At 29.8% G+C, this 21,458-nt stretch overlaps 1 protein-coding gene and 1 long non-coding RNA gene across 3 annotated transcripts in view; one reads left to right on the forward strand and one right to left on the reverse strand.

Moving 5' to 3' along the window:
• Nucleotides 1-21,458, reverse strand: part of LOC147907063 (uncharacterized) — a 233,418-nt gene that overhangs the window by 198,922 nt on the left and 13,038 nt on the right. The window lies entirely within an intron of this gene.
• Nucleotides 8,669-17,005, forward strand: SpdS (Spermidine Synthase). Its single transcript, XM_011051198.2, has 6 exons — nt 8,669-8,780; nt 14,253-14,426; nt 14,708-14,828; nt 15,415-15,661; nt 16,030-16,259; nt 16,703-17,005. Exons 2-6 carry the CDS (start codon nt 14,293-14,295, stop codon nt 16,841-16,843), a joined length of 873 nt encoding a protein of 290 aa, XP_011049500.1. The 5' UTR covers nt 8,669-8,780; nt 14,253-14,292; the 3' UTR covers nt 16,844-17,005.

A 21,458-nucleotide genomic window follows, 5' to 3' on the forward strand; every position in this document is an offset into this window, starting at 1 on the left:
ACTTGCCATCGAAGTACCTATGTTCTACTTACGTGAAGCACCTAACTGTACGAAATAGCATAGTAAGTACAAACATTAGCGAGTAAATTCGCACCGTCATTATCACTGAATTTCGTTTACGTTGAAATAAATGTACATGTAAATTACGCATGTTACTCGTGAATTTCATAATTCCTGTTTCGCGTATCGATTTATAATGGCAAATGTTTCGCCAGAATTTTATACTTGTGATCAAAAGTTGATACATGTGACAAAAAAATAGAAAAAATCGTGACATTTAACTCTTTCGTGAGCGGGACATATATCTCACTAAGAATTTCTCTCAATAAGTTCAATGGGATATCTCTGTCTTACCTATATAATCCGTGCAATAAAAATTATTTTTAAAAAATTAAATCGGTTATGAAAGAATTGATAAAATGAAGCCATGTACACTCAGAGAAAAAGGCAACGATGCCAACTATACACAAGCTTTATGTGTAAAATTAATATACATATAGTTAAATAAACTAGTTTATAATTATCCTATATCAATTGTAAACTAGTTTATTCAATGATATGCATTAGTTTATTCAATCATGTATATACATTTATTTTACATAAAAAACTAATATTATCATTTTTGCTGTCATGTTTTTCTCTGAGTGTGTAAATTCTGTTTAGCAAAAAGGAGGGAAATCGTTCAAATCTCAGACACATTTAATCTATCTCAACTTGCGGAGTAACAAAACGTGTTTGCAATTCGCAAATATAATTATACGCTCTTAAACCCTGAACTATCTACTCCACTTATGAAAACGCGACGAGGTTGACCACGCAATTGAGATCAGGTAATAATAATTACACATCCTCCCTCGTTTCTCTCTTAATTCAAAAGCCACTAGCAATAAGGATCGCGTTGTCGTAATCGTGGTATTAACGGTATGACATTAACTCCCTAGTGTACCGTGCACCAGCTTTTCCGAGACAACTCATATGCTGCTGTGATTCGGCTCTCCTGCCCTCAAATAATTCCTTCCAGTTTGGGCGAAGTTAATCCCGCCGGATCATATCATATTACTTCGCTTGAGTTTAAGGGACTAGCACCGCGGAGTGCGGACCCGGTGACAGTGGTACCAGCATACAGTCCGGCGAGAGAACCGAGAAGGAAGAAAGGGAAACGGCGCCGGCGGCGACGGCAGAAGCGAAGAGGGAAGGGTTGAGGGTGGCGAGGTGACGGCGGAAGAGGAATTCCAGAAGATCCACGCGGATTACGTACGTGATTGTACGACGGTGACGTCACCGTGGCCATTGTTCTCGTTGTAATATACGAGCAGGCATAATCCTCAAATTACGTTCCCGTAACGCGGTGCTTCCGTCCGTCCGTTTGCGCCTGTCCGGGGCTCACGTACGCACGATAATAGTTTCCTGCATAATAGTTTACTAATGACGCCTTCATTATCATATGCGGGCCGTCGGCATCGTTGTACTGTCGCACGCACATATATAAATTAATGCTCCGATCTCTTCATCCACGGATGCAATCGCGAATCCTGATTCGCGCCAACATGACATCGCTTGATGGTTTCAGATCGTTTCATGTGATCACGCGCAAATCTACGGAAATTTGCCTAGACTATTATATAGAATATCGCGGGATGTCTTAATTTCTAATACGCGATAAGGTTTAATGACCAGAGCTCCATTTTCGGCAGCTTCCAAGTTAATCCTTGGATCATTTCATTTAACTACGAGACAGTTGTAGTACGAGACTACGAGACACCTGTACCTTTGATTTCACAAATAAAGGTTATCTAAGTTTTTCAGAATATTTCTGTGTATCCCTTACTAAGAAAACGTTTATAATACTTTCTGATGTTATAATAAAATCTTAAATCAATGAAACTCTAATGTAATATTAATTTAAAAAAATGTAATCCATCAATGTCTTATTCTATTGATCTATTATTCATTTATCTACTATTGATGTTTCTAATAGGTACTTGTATTAAGTACTCTTTGAAGCTGATTGAAAGCTGCTTGCAGAAAAGGTCATATCAATCACGCGAAAAAGTGCTTGGAACATTGATTAATCGTCTACAAACTTTTATTTCCTTCTATCTTTCATCTCATTAATTTTAGTCAATATGTTGCTTTTATGCTACTAGAACAGTGCAGTGATGTAATGTAATTTATGTCATAATTAAAAAATTTGCCATTTCACAGATTTATTGTGAAATAAAATTATACGGAAGGAACAGTTAAAGTATTTAATAATTTCTTTTTTATATAAATAGATATTTATATAAAATTTATTTATATATGTAGATCTGAAAATAATTTTGTTAGACCATCAAAGTAAATATGTAGAAAACTCAGTTGAAAGAATGTCAAAACTTTTTGCTGCATTGTTCATTATGCTTAAAAATCCTATATTATTTTGATAGTCCAAAACAAAATTATTTTCAGATTTGTAACTAGTTAAATTTTTAGATATTTCAGCAACACCGTTCTTTCCGTTTATATTAAATATTTAATAATGAGATTTTTTCACAGTATAGACAAATTTTCATATAAATTGAACGGTACGTGAAATCTAATCTTCATCTTATATTTTAGCTTTTTTTTCTCTGTCAAAATTCGCAGACGTGACATCATTTCCATAGGATTTATCGTAGCAACTAATTAGATGTTCAACATTTTCATGTTGAACTCACACACCCTCGTCAGTATGATGTAATGGGCGCGATAAAATGGGCTATTCGTGTTTGCGATTTTACCAGTCGATGCCCATCGATAGCGCGTTATCCGGACAGCCGGTTTGATGCGTAGAAGCACTTTGATAAATGCCGCATCAAAGCGTTTTATGTCAAGAGTAAATCGACATTTTCATCGGATACGCATAGTACGAACGTCAGCTTTTACCATAAAAAATTTGCAAATATATATATATATATATATTTGCAAATTTTTTATGGTATATATATATATATATTTCCACCCCCCCCCCCCACACACACACACACACACACACACACATACACACACACACATTTTTATATATAAAAAAGGACCGACATATTTACGATAGTCGTGAAATTGCGTAAGAGAGAACATCGCACGACGCTCGGCACTCGTGCGTCATTATTATCTCACGAGAGCTTTCCAGATAAAGCGACGCTTACTGATAACGAGGCGCGCGATAGTGAGATATTGTTCGGCTAACGCTTTTTGAAACGTACATATTTCACGAACGCCGTAATTACGATCGACTTAACTGATGTATCTGACGTCATTCCTCTCGTGCAAGTTACCCTGCGGTAGCGTAATCTGATACGTAAGTTCCCGACGTATCGCCCGGTATTAGTTTCCGTGCGGAAATGTATCGATGAACCTAGCCGATGCGAAAGGTATCTCGATGGAAGAAAAACCGTTGCTATTAACTAATTTTCGTTTTTCGTAGTTTTGAGATATGTTGAAAATCCATCAAGCATTGCTAAGATTGATATATGCATTTCATTACAAGAAAAAAGATAATTAGAAAGATAATAAAATATTTTTGTTTCCAGATTAATGAATTGGAACGAATTTAACTCTTCGTATAGATATTATGGATCATTCCAATGATTGAAGCATTTGGTTAATTCGAATTAGATATACATAGAAAGCGAATACCTATTTTAGAATCTTGATTATAAATAATTCAACTATATTGTTACATTTGTAATGTCGAATTATGTCCGATATTTGATATTTTTAATCATTTTTATAGATTTCTCTCTCTCTCTCTCTCTCTCTCTCTCTCTCTCTCTCTCTCTCTTTCTCATCACTGTTCCTACTCAATATGTCATTGATTTAATTAAAATGGTAGAATTAAACAATTTAATTTAAGAAATTATATTTGATTAAATTTAAAGTCTATTTTTTACAATTGAACTAATGTACGCTTTTAGAACATAAAGTGAAAAAAAATAAATTATACATGTTTGATATTTAGAGAATGCGAGAAAGAAGATTCTAGTGTAACCTACTGCAAAAATAAAAACAACCTTTATTATTTACTAAACGCGTATATCAATATAAATGTTTTGATTTTGAAACTATGTAATTGGATCACAAAAGTAAATTAATTAAAGGTGATTGTTTTTCTAATCACATGTTTTGTATTAAAATAATACATTTTGATACACTTAAAAGTTAAAAATAACAAAATGTTATTTAACTTATAGAACTAATTTAAATTTGATCCTTTTATATTTAACATGTAATTATAGATGTAAAAAAAAAATTAAAATGTCGACGTTTCACGACACTTTCTATCTAAAAAGAATAAATTGGAACCACAACGAGTTAATTAGCTCAAAGATAGCTCAAAGATTTGGTTGGAAGGAAAGTTCCGCCTGATTTTTCCAATATCTGGATTATCAAGGTTAGGCAAAGAAGTGGAAACCGAAGTCGGCCGAATTGCGAGAGGAAGAAGAAATTGATCTCAGTAGTATCTCTATTCTACTAGCTTTGTAATTTCATAAGGGAAAGGAATCGGGCTCTCGCACCCTCTCGCCATTGAAAAGCCCCGAAGATTCCTATCTTGCGTTTTCGTTTCCATTTACCTCGATTCTCGCGCAGTTGCCGGGCGGAGAATCCCGGAGAACTGACGATTTATGTAGCCTAGAAATAAGTTAAAAGCGTTATAGACTATGCAGAGTAGCTTCTCAAGTTGCAACATGTGACAAAATCGATATTAATTATTCAAATAATTAGAGAAATCATATTTAAAAGAAATCATATAAAATCAGAGATGATCTTCATGTGATCTTAAAAAGTCTTTTTTTTTCGAAAATTGATTTTATCATTATTTGTCTCCCTTAAAGCCATATAGTTTTTAAAGCCATAAAACATTTTTGCTTATTAGGTTTAATTTTCGAAATATTCTGATGTTTTGTGTTTTAGTTGTCCTACTTTGTATAATATGTATAATATAAAACAGGGAACTATCTAGTTTATATTAAAACTTTTACATCTAAAATGTAAAAGCGTATTATCGCTAGTAGTTAGAACTACAGAGTGTGCTTTTCTCATTGAAATTTAATTTAAAATTTAGTTATTAAAACTATTAGATCTCATTTAACAATGTAATAAATTATGTAATAAATTTGAATACTGAGATATGATACAATGTTGTAACTTTAACTAACAAAAGAGAGAACTATGTAAACAGTTAAAAAAAATAAATTAAAAGAATTTTTTATTTGTTATCATTAACTATTGAAAATGATTGTTTTTTCTTGAGCATCAAAATGAGAAATTCGCACAAACATAAATGTATATCTTTGCGAGATGAGTAATCTCGTATGAATTGCGGATTTCGTTTGAAATAATACAGGGTGTCTTAGCCGTATGAGTGAAGGCAGCAATGGGAAAACGCTCAAACAGATACGGCAACACGGTTGTAAGGTATTCTAGCGAAAGCAAGAAACATAACTAACTTCGAAACTACGCGACTAGCAGTCGCAATCCCTCTCGGATCCTTGATTTTCACAGTCCAGACTTCTGTAGCAACACGCGCCACATTCAGTAATCAAGATATAATACTTTCGCTAAAAGAGCCATATAGTTTGATGTATTCTCATCTTATTTTAAAGTTAATCTCACTAAATTATTTACGAATTCTTTTTAAAACATAAAAAGCCTATAAAATTTAAGTAATTTTATAGGCTGATTTTAATAAATAATCAATTCGTCTATGTAATTTTGTAATATTCTTTATTAATAATGATAAATATGAATAAATTATATTGCTTCAAAAGTTGTTTTAAAATTTGATATGTTTATTAATAATTATAAAAATTGTCAATTTTCAATATAATATAATAAAATATTACATAAAACATTTCGAGACTTTAATTATTTGAATAAATAAAAATGCAAAATGTATTTTATACACTTAATACAATAAATGTTTGTGATACGTTTAGTCAAAAACGTAATTTCAATCAAATACGTAATCACAATCTTTTTTATTTCTTGTTTAATATAATCCAAATGTTTTCCAACATCTTATATATATATATTTAATTGGATTTTTTTTAAACTTCACCTAAATCTATCTTTTTTAAATATATCTTTTTTGTAATTAATATTGATTCCAAAATATATGGCATTAATAAATTTTATTTATTTGACAAGAAGTTTATCATCAGATGGAATTGCAGTTTCCTATTGTAACAATACCAATAATGTAGGGAACAAGATACAAGAATGCAGAAACGACCAAAAGATATCCCAAGCTGCTAATATTAAAAATGATTAACTGCAGGTAAGCTTTGTATGATGTTGAATAAAACACAATTTTCATATTGCAATATATCAGTCTGATACAATCAACAGTCAATAATCTGTTAAGTTTTCCTGTTATATTTAAAAAAAAGGCAGAGAAAAAGTTTATTTCAAAAAGGAAGAAAATTTGAAAAACTAGAGATATATATTTTAACAAAAAAATTATATCTTAATCTTTTGGCAGTAGCATTATTTTACAGCATCACTAATTACTCAAAAAACAATGCAAATAAAAAAATTCATAGCGACATAAGACGTCTTATAAAACATCTAAAAGATTTTACGAGAACTGTCTAAAATATATATCTAAAAGTTGTCTTATATGATAATTTATGTTTCGATCCGGGCGTTATGTTATTTGAATAATTTAAAAAAAATGAATATAGAAAAAAATGAATCACGCGAAAGAACCGACATCTTAATATATTGACAGTTAATTGTATTGATATTTGAGTAAAGAACAGCTGATATAACCTTTGCTTATTAATTGCATATTTCTTTAAAAAGTATTAAAAATCAATACAAAAATGAGATTGTTAGTAATATGTAATTTCGTAGAACTGTTCTTTTTAAAAAATATAGACAATATTTTAAATTAAACAAATGTGAATTATATATCTTGCTTTTCTCTTTTTTTTATAAATGGATAATAATTAAGATTTTACTCTGTCTCTACTTTTAAAATTATGTATAACAGTTCGGCAGATAATCTTGATAGTTAATAGACAAAATGAACCCTCTGGAAATAACTGGAGAGAGTAAGATAAGATCGATAAGATCGATGGTCGGTGATTAATGGAGCTTCCCGGGCATGCATAAATAGTCTTGAATTTAGGCGTACAAATACAAATTCTATAGCTCCTTTTAATAGCTTAAATAAACAGGAAAAAGTTATGGAAGCTAAAACGATTGGACTTTTTTTCTTTCGAAAACGTTCCTAACATAAATTAAACAATAGATGTTTGAACGTGCAGTTGTAACAAACACATTTAGACAGAATCTTGGATTCTCTCTTTCTTTTATTGTGTTCTCTTATGGAATGTTATTTCTATTATTTTTACATTTTACTTCGACGAAGAGGGACTGAATTATTAGATTGATAATATTTGAGCTCTTTCAAAAAATTCTTGAAGAATTTGACTCACGCTTGAATTTTATACCTGAGTATATTGATTACCTGAGTGACACATCGTAGTGACCATATTGAGGGAGGGGGATCCTATTTTATTTTCTTATAGACTCAAAAGTGTTAGAAAAGGCAGATGCTAGAAAATCTTCTACTTTCCTTCGGGAGGAGAATTCATGTCTTCAGTCTCTTCACGGAAAAAAAAGATTAACTGCCACAGCTAAAAATTAGATTTAGCAGCTAATTCAGTAGCATTATATGGACACCTAACGTTGTGTCTACGAGATCTAATTTTCATTAGCTGTGAGGCCTAAATATTATCAATGTAAACATTTTGCTATTATGTCGATGTATTGATCATTACAGTGAACGTTTTCTGTTTAGCAAATAATTTGATAGCAAGTACAGTTTCAGCAAACCATATTTAACTGTAGTAGAGACAATTTTCTTATTTTACAGACATATCCGATAACTATGACAATTAATTCATGTTGCTAAATAAATTGATCTGTAACAGACATGCATACTTTGCTATCCTTATATTAGCTTATACAGCAGCAAATCCTCTGTATATATTAACAAATTTCACAGCTATAATAGCTAATGCAATTTCAGCTAATCAGAATTAATTGTAGTCATAAACATTTTTTTTTCGTGTCGTAGTTTACTGTATAGACAGGACGCACGACAGCCATCTCTTCGAACAAAAAATCAAATATAAAGTTCAAGAGTTATCTGTTGTCTGTTCATTAAAGGACCATTCATACCGGACGGCGGCGGAACATTTCCGAACGGATTATTACATATTCGGTTTAATAATTCATGTGTGTTAATTAGTGCCCAGTATAATTACTCGTGTAAACGAAAATATACGAAAATATCTCGAATATTATAGGTAAGGACATTATATAGGGTGTCACATTTTAATGTCCCATTCCAAATAATTTTTTAATCTTAGAAAAAAATGTTGTATGGCTTAAATAGACAAAAGTTGTATGGCTTTGAAGGGAACATACAATGGTGTCATTAGTTTGATCTTAAATAGTTGCTTGAAGGGACACCCTATATATAAGTGTACTAAATATATCAATATACGCATTCCTGTGAATTATAAATCATAAAAATATGCAAAGAAAAATTGTGCTGTGTCGTAATACTAGCGAGATGGTGTCTTCGTCTAGTATGAATAAATCTTTATGGGCCTTACACTATTGGACAGTGTGTTAGTGACGATAAACCTATCTAAACAGTCGAGTCAGTTATAAAGAGAAACCGGGCTACACGCGCCTTCGTCTCAGTTTGATGTAAGCTTTCTTCGGACGAGCCACGGTTAACATAGGTAATCTATCATTGCGAGCTAGAAAAAGTGAATATTTTGCATGTTCTTAGAAAATGTGAAGTGTAAATAAAATCAAACGATACATGTTTAAAGAATGTTTCATTAACATTTATTTGTAATATTATTGTTTGTTAATAAAAGAAAGTAACTCGTAATTAACGAGTTATAACATAATGAACAGATAAGATACTTTTAAATCGGTTATTTGTATAATTACTAATTTGTGAGTTCAAAATTTTACGCCGACATATTGTGCTTCGATAATTATTTAATTTTATATAACGTTAATTTATATCAGTAAAAACTTCAGAAATGTTATCAATTAAGCGTTTGGTATTAATTATTAAGCATTTGAAAAACCTGTTATTATTGATAAGAAATCAACGTTATGAAACTTATTATCTCAATGATAAGTTTCAACATCTTAATTTTTAATGTAGTAACAATGTGTTATAAATATCGCAATACTAATATATATAATATATATAAGAATAATAACATAATTTGACGATTCGTAAAATATTACTACAGAAAGGCATAAAAAAGTTACAAAAAAGAGATAATATTAGATTAAATAGTGATACAGTTTATAATATTTGAATGATTTGGTGCTTAGATGTATATGTGTATGTGTGAGAGGGGGGGGGTAAAAGATTGGGGGGGGGTATGCGTGCCTAAAAGATTCATATATACTTTGAATATGTTATAATAATAATTATATATATTATTAGGTGTTGGAATTAATTCGTAGCGTTTTACAAGTGATGGGAAGTACTTTCATTAATGTATTTTTTAATGCTCATGTGAAATAAATAACATTCTTTCATTAAAAAACGCTACGAATTAATTCCAACACCTAATATAAATTTTATATTATAATTATAAATAACTATCAATCTTTGTATAGGCAATGAATAAATACAAGAATAGATGTAAATCAACCAATGCGAGTCAACACAGCTTAGAGTGTGTGAAATCATATACTTAATTCTTGAGAAAAATTGACAAACGTTTCAACTCTTTCGATTGAGTCTTCCTCAGTGTAAAAATAAAAAGAAAATCGGTGATTAAATCGGTGATTAAATTTAATATAAAAGATGTAAAGCAAATTAAAGTATCGTTACATATATTCATAAAATGATAATAATGCTATCTACCGTATCTAACAAAATATTCAAATCTAACATTTCAAATTATCTGTAATTTAATAAAGTTGAATAAGTCATTAAAATATAAATCAAATCAATTCAACAAAAAACTTACGTATAATAATGTTAATGATGATATGTGAGATAAGACATGTTAGGACAAAGAAGTTCAAAGAGTATGTGAGAAATCAAAATGAATTGTCGTTATTAGTCATAAATATAAAATATAATAGTAAATAAATACAATATAAATATAACGTAATAATAAATAAATACAATATATATATATATATATATATATATATATACATATTTATATAATAAATTAGAGAAATAAAACATGGAAATGTCAAATTTTTTTAAATAGATCTTGATATAATGGATCTAGAAATTCTGTGCCCTCCTGCATATTTAGTTCATATTTTTTGTTTGCTAATAAAAATGGATTCTGAAATAAGTCGTTTATTATAATTCTTTTCTCTGTCTAAGATTTTTGTGTGATTCCAGTCAAAATTATGATTATATTCCAATCTATGTTCAAAAATTACGGATTTTTGTTTCGTGTTCCTTTTGATATGATTGTAATATTTATTTAATCTGGTCTTAATCGTTTCGTCTGTCTTACGTAGGATGCATCACATTCCTGACAATTAACTGTATACTACGTTGGTTTGTGAAAGTGATGTCAATTTATCTTTTTGATTTCTAATGAAAGAATTCAGTTTGTTTAATTTCAGATAAGCAAAACAAACTGCTCTGACTACTCTATTCTTGAAAAGAATATTCTTGAAAAGAGACTAAACTATTCTTGAAAAATCGTTTGAATTTTTCTAATATTGATGGAACATAAGATATTGTAAAAAATGTAGTCAAATTTTTGTCTGTCTGTTCTTCGTTATTTATGTGAGTTACATTGTTATTCTAATTTCTAGATTTTTTAATCTCTTTTTGATGGTGTTAAAAATAAATTCCAAAGGATATCCGTTATTTAATAAAATGTTGATTATTTTATGAAAATTTAATTCGTGAAATTTTGGATGTGATAACATTAACATTCTGTTCATTAATCCATAATAATATGTATTTTTTTATTTAAAACAAACATGTGACATGAAAAATAATTTAAATATCTTGAAGAAGATGTAAGTTTTCGATAATTATTTACAATTGTAAATTAGTTTTTTGTCTTCTTTTATTAAAGTTAGATCTAGAAAATTTAATTTATCCCCATCAATTTCTATAGTGAATTCTAATCTAGACTCATATTCGTTAAAAATTTTTTTAAAATTATATCAATCTGTTTTTTTAAGATTATATTAATCTGTTTTAAGATTATATCATTCTGTTTTTTTTTTAGTGGACAAAGCAATGTCCATCAACATACCTATAATAAAAATCTAATGTGAACGGTAATTTATCATTTTGTGAATATATGTTAACTTCAATTTGTTTCGCATCGCATCTTTTATATTAAATTTATACGTCATCGATTTTATTTTTATTTTTACACAGAGAAAGACTCGATCAAAAGGGTTGAACGTTTGTCAATTTTTCTCAAGAATAAAGTATATGATTTCACACACGCCTAACCTGTGTTGGCTCGCATTGGCTTTTAAATTTATCCTTGGATTTATTATAATTATGTAAAGTTTTAAAGATGTCAAAAAATATGATAAACAGTGTGTTAAAAAAAGAATTCAGGACTTATAGAATAAATAATATTCATTAAAAAATACTGAATGAAGTCATACAAGATAGAGTAGTTAAAGAGAAGCAATTTTTGATTTTGCTAAAGCAAGTAATTTGTTTACTTCTTTGATAATTATTACGGGATTCGGATTATGATTATGATGTGGCCAGTGCCAATGATCGACTTCATTTGATCAAAATCATAATCTTTATTTCAAGCACAACAAATCTATATAACTAAACGCGACGAGAGCCAGAGGAGAAGTATTTCACTCTCCTCTCACAATTGCTTCCTGATCTCAGTCTCCGAGAAACTTATTTATTTCTTCTCAAATTGAAGCGTTCGAAAACGCTTCAATTTACCGATTTTAAATACAGCGCAATATTTCGACTTTATTGTCTTGGCTGCAAAATATGGCGGCTATATCCCATATTTCTACACATCAATTTACAGCGCGTGCTATCTTTTATATTTTACTGCGATATCGAATTGTCATAGCATATATATTAATTTAAATGCCGTTTAGAAATGTTCTTAGTCGTTGTGTTCTTTTCATTGTTTTTGTTCGTTTATTTAACTGTTAACTGTCTCTATGTTGTCCTTTTTTTACGCCGAACAGCTGAGCAGATCTCGATATTTGCCTATGTCTCGCGCAATTCCGAGAATGTGATATTTTCGTATGACAATTATATATTTGCGAAATGAATTTTCGATTGAGGCAATGGCGATATAATCGTCACTTCTATTTATCAAAAGCAAAGTTAAAGATGTGTAACACAGGATTATCCAAAGGATTGTCTTATATATTTTCAAAAAACAAAGATTTTATAATTAAATTCATAACGGTAGATTAGGAGTATAGAAGTCACATTGAATATTCTATGTATAAATATTTATAAATTCGTATCTTACAATAATAACATATAGATGTTTCGACTTTCCTATTAGCCTTAAATTTCAAGAATTAAATAAGTCCTGAATTCTGAATATAATTATAATTATACAATAATCTTTTGCATATATGTGTAACAATTTTATTATGAGACACTATCACTAAGAGATATGACTGTCTCGGAAATCAAATACTCATTATTATATTTACATAATATATATATGGAAAGATGCAGCAATAATAAACAACTAAAATAATAACAAATAAAAAATAAATAAATATTTATTTAAGTACTTTAGTTTAATTTAGAATGGAATTTTTTTATTACTATACCCGAACTAACACGATCATTTTAAAGAATGCTACAGGTAACTTGAACAGAGATAGCTTTATAAGTATTTTAATATTTAATAGAGGTATTCCGATATCGATATTTGATTTAAAGCTAAATATCGATTCTGATGAAAGCATCATCGCTATGTGCGAGACATTAAATGAAATGCATTGCGTAAAAAAAAGTAAGTACGGACTTCATCCGGAAGAAGATTCACTTATATATCCATTTCGATGAATAATTTGTGGCAAGCAATTTATCGCACCCATCTTTTCTCTCGTTCAAAGGTCTCATCTTCCCTTAATTGGCGTCATTGAAGAAATAATTTAGAATGTGTTCATATACGAACGTCATGCAATTCCTGCGTATCTTATAATATCGCTTTACGTAATAATCTAAAAATGCATAACAGGAGTCAATCACGTGGAAGATTACATTTATCAAAGATTACTTTATTCAGTGTTCCGTACCATCTCTTTAAAAAAATACGCTGTATTATCATTTCATTATTCCCTTATTTGCATTTTGTTTTATATATATTATATATATTATATATATTTTATATATATTATATTTATCAAATATTATACATACACACAGTATTACAAGGCTTAAATATTCTCTATTAATAACTATATTGTTAAGTAATTTTTAACCTACATATGGTAAGGTAAATTTTTAAAATATATTCAGAGGAGTAGGATTAGATCTAACCCAATACTGTTTTGTTCATATTTCATCCAATTAATATAACAAAACAAGTAAAAAAAAATAAATAATATAATGAAACTTCTTTCTTTGTTAAATAAAAAAAACGGGAGTCACATTCGATCTCCTTTACTATAGAAGAATTAAATTAAAATAAGATAATCCGAATAATTTATGCACAAGATACATCAAGTAACATAAGTCCGAGAAATAAATAAAACGTAACAGTATTTTATTGCTTGACTATTGCATAACTTGAAATTTTTATTTATGATAGCATTATACTCATTACATACATTGCTGTTCCGTTAGATTGTGGATCATCTAAAATGCACCGAGGATACATTTTATTATTTTGTAATTTGTCGTTATAGCAAATTCATTGACAAGATAAGAATCAATTTGTTATTACAGCGGAATAATTTACAGATTGAACGAAACTACTCAATTAAATGCTAGAAAGAAATCTTTTGACGACGTTTGTTACGACAGCATAAAATATGCATTGTGTCAGCGTGTTTCCTCCGTGCAATATAATAACGAAAAGCTTAAAGAAACATGATGTTTGAAGTGCATTACTAATTACGCAACACAATTTTAATTAAGCTAACATGCTATCCTTATTATAATTTAGAAGCATGTAACATTTGTTTTAACTATGTTCATAGTGTTCTCACATTATTAACTTTTTTATGTAAAGCATACTTCAGTGAAACAAATTGGACACAAACTACGCCAACATGAATGCTATGAAATTAGGCTGGTTCAGCGAATTGAACAGCGAGCTGTGGCCCGGCGTTGCACTATCGCTGGAAGTAGAAGAAATCCTACATTCTGAACGCTCTTCGTTTCAAGATATTCTAGTAGTAAAAACGTGAGTATTTTTTCTTCAGGCACTCTAAATTTATTACAGTAAAATTTCACTCCGAGAAAGAAGAAATATAATCATCCTTGAAAAAAAGTCAAAATATTTCACTTTCTTGGAATGAGATTTCACTGCAAGAAATTTAGAGTTGGGACGCCACAAAATTATTAAACGTATAAGACATATTTTAAAATACATTAACAATCAAATAGATTAAAAATTTATATTAAGAATTAAAAAACATTAAATGTATATAATTTGTTAAACATAAAAAAATGTTATGTTTATAGACTGACACATGGTAAAGCTTTAATGCTCGATGGCGTGATTCAATGCACGGAGAAAGATGAAATGTCCTACCACGAGATGATATCATATTTACCACTATGCAGCCATCCAAAACCACAGAATGTAAGAATAATAACTGATATATTACTAATGTACTAATTGTTTCAACAAAGTTTCATTAAAGGCATCCTGAAGTTATCTGTTTTATCGACTCAATAGGACTCAAGCCGAATAACAAGTCACGATAACGTCAGTGACATTTAAATAAATCGAAAATAATTGAAAAATAACTTTTAATGATTATTTTAGAGTCATTTTGACATTATTTTGGTACCACAATACTTGTTGTTCTGCTTGATTATCTATATAACGATTACATCAGATTTTATATTTATATCAATTTATTTGAATTTTTTAAATATATATTTATATGAAGTATATTTATATAAAAGTAATAGACTTTTAAAATGCTAATTGATTTAATAAAAACAAAAATTATCTCTATTATTATTATATTTAATAATAAAGTATAGATGAAATATGTTAGAGACATTACGTGCTTCATTGATTAATAATGAATAATTCATGATTTGTTTGTAAGTCAAATATGTGATAAATATTATGTATCATTAAAGCAATGTTTCTTTTAAGTCATAAAATTATCTTTAAGAAAATATACAGATAACTCAAAATTTCTATTAAATAACAGGTTTTAATAGTGGGTGGTGGTGACGGTGGGGTTGCCCGAGAAGTTGCGAAACATCCGGATGTAGAGCGTGTCACATTAGTAGACATTGACGATCGAGTTATCGAAGTGTGCAAGCAATATTTGCCTCGTTTGAGTTTAGGTCTTAATAATCCTTACGTAAATATTGTTGTTGGCGACGGTTTCGAATTTCTGAACCATCATCAAGGAGAATTCGATGTCATCATTACTGACAGTAGCGATCCCATAGGCAAGTATCGCAGAATTAAGATATTAATTGTTTCAACAAGATTTCATTAAAGACATCTTAAAGTCATTTGTTTTATCGACTCAATAGAACATATTATACATATAAGATTTACGTGTTTTCGACATAAACTCCTCCTTACAGATACGTATTAATGCGTATATTTTAATTCAGAGAAGGGATTTTAAAATCTATAAAAAAAACGAAATTGGGATAATAAATATTATATTATTGCGCTTAATCGATAAAACAGACGGCTTAAAAATTTTATTAAGGTTCTTTCTCTACAAATAAGGTCCTTTATAAAAAAAAGATATTTCTTTAACGGAAGAAATTATGAATGAAATTAATAATTTCGACGTTCTGTTTAGGTCCCGCCGAGAATCTCTTTAAACACGCGTACTATCAATTACTGAAATCTGCATTAAAACCTGGTGGAATCATTGCCAGCCAGGCTGGCACAGCATGGGCGAACCTGGATCAAGTGTGTAGCACATTCCAGCATTGCAAGGCTGTGTTTCCCTGCGCTACCTACGCAATAACATCCGTACCGACATATCCTACGGGTCAAATCGGTTTTGTTCTTGGAAGCTTAACTGAAGTTAGTATTAAACATAAATTATTTGTATTATGTCCATAAATTTCATATATACTTTCTCATTTCATAACTATATATAATTAAATATATGACAATAATCTAAAGAACATATGTATATACATACCTATATATATGTATATATGTGTGTGTGTGTGTGTGTGTGTGTGTGTGTGTGTGTGTGTGTGTATACATACATATATATATATATATATATATATAATATATATAAGAATTACTTAATAATTTTTGAATACTTGCAAAAGTAAATAATGAAAATTAACGGTAGGATTGACCCATCATATGTAGTAAAAAAATTGTGTATACTAAGAATTGATATTTGTGTTGTAAAGAAATTTTTTATCAGAAATATTAATTATAAATTATATTTATTCTTCTTAAATTAATTTTCTAGAATATATTTTAACGGCCTAATTTCTTCTTTTTAGCAAACAAATTTTGCAGAACCAGTGAAGGTATTCAGTGACAAAGATTTAGATCATATGTCATTAATGTATTACAATGATAAAGTACATCGGGCAGCTTTTGCTTTACCGAGATTCATAGAGAAGGCTTTAAAAGATGTTTGAAATATTAGCCAAGTATCTAGCAATATTTATTAAATTCGATTTAACATAATTAATAATAAATTTATAACATTTTATGTAACATTTATTTCTGTATTTGCGTGTAAATAATGTTTGAGATGTTTTGTAAAACGTTATATGATATAAATAAAAATATTGTCTGTATATGTTGTATTTTTTAGGAATAATATCTCTATATTTCTAATTATCCATATATGTATGTGAATAATATACCTAAATTAAATTTACCCGATTTATAAAAAAGAGAAATAAAAACTTATTTTATATATTTATTAATAAATTTTTTTTATAAATAATACTATACACACACACACACACACACACACACACACACACACACATTCTGCATTTTGTAGATATTACGTAATGTTATATATTTTTGCGGTATAATAATTATCTATAAGTAGAAAACAATTTATAATGTTAGCCTTTATGATTACTCTCAATAGTCAATTTAACAATGGTGGAAATTTACTTACAAATAGTAATTTCCTTATCTTGATAGAATAAATAACTTATCATCAGTAGATATATTATTAAATAAAATAAAAAGTTTATTTTTTCAAATAAAAACAGTCTTATTATAAATATTTTTTTGAATTGTCTAATATAATTAATCTTAATATATTAAATTAAATTAAAAAATCATAAAATATATGCTGAATTCTGTAGGAACGATTGCATATGATAACTTATACATAAAAATAAGTCTAACTGTTTAACCAGTCATCGTTAATATGCCGACAGACGAACAGTCTTATGGCAAGATTAAGTATTGACCCAATAACAACAATAAAAACAAATAATTGTAAATTATGTGTTTTATATTTTGAATATGAAATATTTTGTGTTGTTTCTTGCATTTTCTAATATATAATAAAATAATCAATAATTATTTGTATTTAACGTAATGCAATAAAAAATATATATTCGATTAACAAGGAAAAATTTTATTAATTCTCTTTTTCTTCTTTTTTTCTTGCTTTAAAAGTAGAGAAAAATTTTATGCATTTATACATTAAAGACGTATCGGTTCCTTTCTCTTATAAAAAGTTACTCCGCAAGTAATCTTAGAAGTAATCTCATTCTAAATTTGTTATGTAGTTTAACTTGTATGCTTCCTACATAAAACTTTAGATTAAAACTTTAAAAGATGAAAGGAGACCAAAAAATGGAAAAGTGATAAGACTGAATATTTTAATTTGAATTGATATAGCAAGATAAGCATTAGAAAGATGAAGTTTTTTTTTTCTAAAACACATAATTAATTTAAGTTAAATTTACTTATGCGAATAATGTAAATTATTCCTCAATTTTGTTATTTACTGCAAGTAAAAATCTCGTTAACTGTCCATTCAAGATACAAAATTATCACGCGGAATTGCGCGATAATCAGCATATTCATGAATTAGCCGCAAGAGTTAGCTCGACCGGACAGTGAATATCTCAAAGTAAAATGAAGCGAGAATAAACGACAGACGGACCGATGGGCAGGTGGTGCAGTGGCTGACACGTTCGAGAACCTCGCTCAGGGAAACCCTCTGTAAACATCCGATCTGCGGATTTTATTAATGGGAAGAGGATGGAGATCGCGGGAGGTATTCCGAGCGGATTCGCAATTCCGAGCTTGTGCTTGAATACGAAGCGAAAAGAGCCCGACAGCCCTTTGATCCAACGCAATCTTCCCTCGTGAGCGACTGAAGCTTCGAGATTGAAAGGATATTTAGCGCTTCCTCCGGAAGTGCATCCTGCCCGGCATACGCGCTCCTCTGGGCGCATTCACTCGCGTGCGCCCACCACGTTAGAGACGGTAAGATTAAAGAAGCCTTATGCCCTAGGTGTTCAGCGGCTCGGTCGAAGTGATTATATCAGCTGATATTATGCGCGTGTCGCGCCAGGGACCTCGTCGGTTCTTGTGAAGCTACTCGGGACAAGGATGAAATGTCGACCCCATAGGGCTGCATTCAGAAAGTGCTTCACCCGAGTGCCCTAGTACGTCATTCTATCTTTATCGTATTAGACGTAAAACAAGGATAAAATGACATCCTCAGGTATCAGGGATAAGAAGTAACTCGTTACATAAAATGTCGTTATTATCGTTATTTTCTTTTGAACCTTACTTTTTTTATGTCTGTAACAGTAATGGTAACGTTGCTACATTTTTCAATCGTTACTTTTATCGTTACTCTAATTATCTTTACATACATATATTCAATAGATTATTTTTAATTGGCTAAAAATATTTCATTTAAATAAACATTTAAGTATTGATAAATGCTTTGTATATTAGGTTTCATTCTGACAGTCACTGCAAATACTAAAAATCAATGTAACGTAACTTTTTGATACATTAAGGTGAGTATTGAAATGTACTCTTAATAATGACATTAATTGAGAACAGTATTTAATAAAATTTACGTTGATGAGTTATAATCTAAATTCTTAAAAATAAGCATATATTTAAAAAAATATTAACATTAAGAATTCTAGAAAATTTATTAGGCAAATTTAATATAAAGAGAAGTTTGCTATATAGAGACTATTATAGCTTACATGTGTAAGCTCTAATTGCAATTAGAGTTTTAATTTCAAATATCGATTGTTACAATTAATATTGATTATTAAATAATGTAATTTTTTAATATCTTACTTTAACGTTAAAGAAAAGTAACAAATCATTTCTAACTAACAATAACGGTGATGTGTCATTGTTTAAAATTAATAACAAGTAACAATAACAAATTACATTTTACAAAAAATAACGATAACAATTATTTTAAATAAAACACATTATTTTTAGTAACGTTATTCTGTCGGGTGAAGTTTCCGAACGCAGCCTAGCAGGGCGGATGCGTGTATGCGTGCACGCTTGCGTCGCAGCTTCACTATGAGTTATTCGAAACCCGCTTCAGCGCGGTGATCGATTTTTTCGGACGTTCTACGCTTTCGATTCCTGCACGGTGCCCTTCCACACAGTGGAATGTTGGGATATAGGTCAGACGTCTATATTGTTAACGATATTCGATCGAAAGGACGCACTGCGTATGGCTTTTTCCACGCTCTGATTGAGATCACCTTGCTACATTCGCGCTATTCGAAAAATCAGCGAATCATGATCAAAATGTCACTAGTAGAAACCATCGTTAATATAAAAAAAATTTCATTAATCAACATGTAAAAATTGTTAATTATCGGTATATGTGATCGTTATAAAATTGCGACTCTTTTGTGCGATTCACCTTTTCCTATGTTACATATAACGATGACATAAAAAAAAGAGCATACGCAACAGGCAGACCGAGTGATACCAGCACCGTTTTGCTCGACAAATGGTATAACACGAATGGCGTGGTACGCATCACATAGTAACAAAGTTATCGTATTTGTCCTGGACCGCAAGCAACTTGTCACGTGTGTTTGGGAATGGATGCTGCGTGTCAATATTGCTAACATTGGCCGATCATTATATGCAGATTGGTGCAAATTACGCATGCTGTATTCATCCGTGAAATTTGATTACACCAATACAAATATCGGCCATTACTACCGTATCGCACAAAATGCGCATTTCTGACTGCGGTTGTGCATGTCTTTGATGACATGTAATTGCGAAATTTAATAATGTGTATCAACGGCAAATTAATATGTTCATTAATAACCGACTTTTACTCTTTTATCCTCTATTTCCACATGATCACTTTTATATTCATGTTATTGGCACGGAAAAATCGCCAAGATTCCAACTTATAGCGTGAAATATTCGTAAAATCAGGCTGCTGAAACGTAACACAATTTTCTCGCAAGTACGTAATAACATGATATAATTGTATGACGGAATCGGGATCTAACTAATAAAGTGATTTATTGGACCAAGTTTAATTAGAGCAACTCCGCGTACAGTCGTTATTTCAGAGGAGTTTGGTGGATCGTTAACTACGTTTAATCTCTCCAAACGATTCCTCTTCGATGTTCCTCGCTACGTTTAAGTAGCAAGTCTGACCATCTGTCAGTATGATATTGCCGAGTGAAGCAACAGACCACATGCTTGTGGGATTCATAAATTATTGTCCTCACAGAGATTGAAATGCAGTTCATAAATCACATTGTGAGTCAATTTTCTTCAAGCATTGATATTGTGAGCGAAGTCCCATTTCTTAAAACGGTCGCAAAATTTTTTTTATAATTTTGGATAAATTAATTATAACAAATTCTAATTATTGTTAAATTATCAAATAAGTATTAAGAAGCAAAAAAAAAACAAAAATAAGCGAATATATTGCGTAAATGTGCACAATATTCTTGTATACTTTTAATAAATTTAATTATCAAACTTCAAAAACTCGCAAAATTTTTTATGCAATTTTAAATAATTTAATTTTATAATAGGTTTTAATTGTTAAATATAATAATATTAAAAAGCAAGAACAAAGAAAACAAGAATAAACGAATATATTACGCAATTGCGTATATTTGTTTATTCTTATTTTCTTTGTCTAGGAATATAATAATATTCCTCTCTTAAATATAAAAATCAACCATAAATATCTGCCAAAGTTTCTAAACTCTATATCGTATTATTATATGTATACCAAACTTT

Source organism: Acromyrmex echinatior, chromosome 16, assembly GCF_024713525.1.
Source record: "Acromyrmex echinatior isolate Ae372 chromosome 16, ASM2471352v2, whole genome shotgun sequence".
Taxonomy (NCBI): domain Eukaryota; kingdom Metazoa; phylum Arthropoda; class Insecta; order Hymenoptera; family Formicidae; genus Acromyrmex; species Acromyrmex echinatior.

Coding starts and splice junctions, on each gene's coding strand:
- SpdS (XM_011051198.2), top strand. CDS start 14,293: ATGAATGCTATGAAATTAGGCTGGTTCAGCGAATTGAACAGCGAGCTG. Junction 14,829..15,414: donor GCCATCCAAAACCACAGAAT/GTAAGAATAATA, acceptor ATTAAATAACAG/GTTTTAATAGTGGGTGGTGG. Junction 15,662..16,029: donor TGACAGTAGCGATCCCATAG/GCAAGTATCGCA, acceptor CGTTCTGTTTAG/GTCCCGCCGAGAATCTCTTT.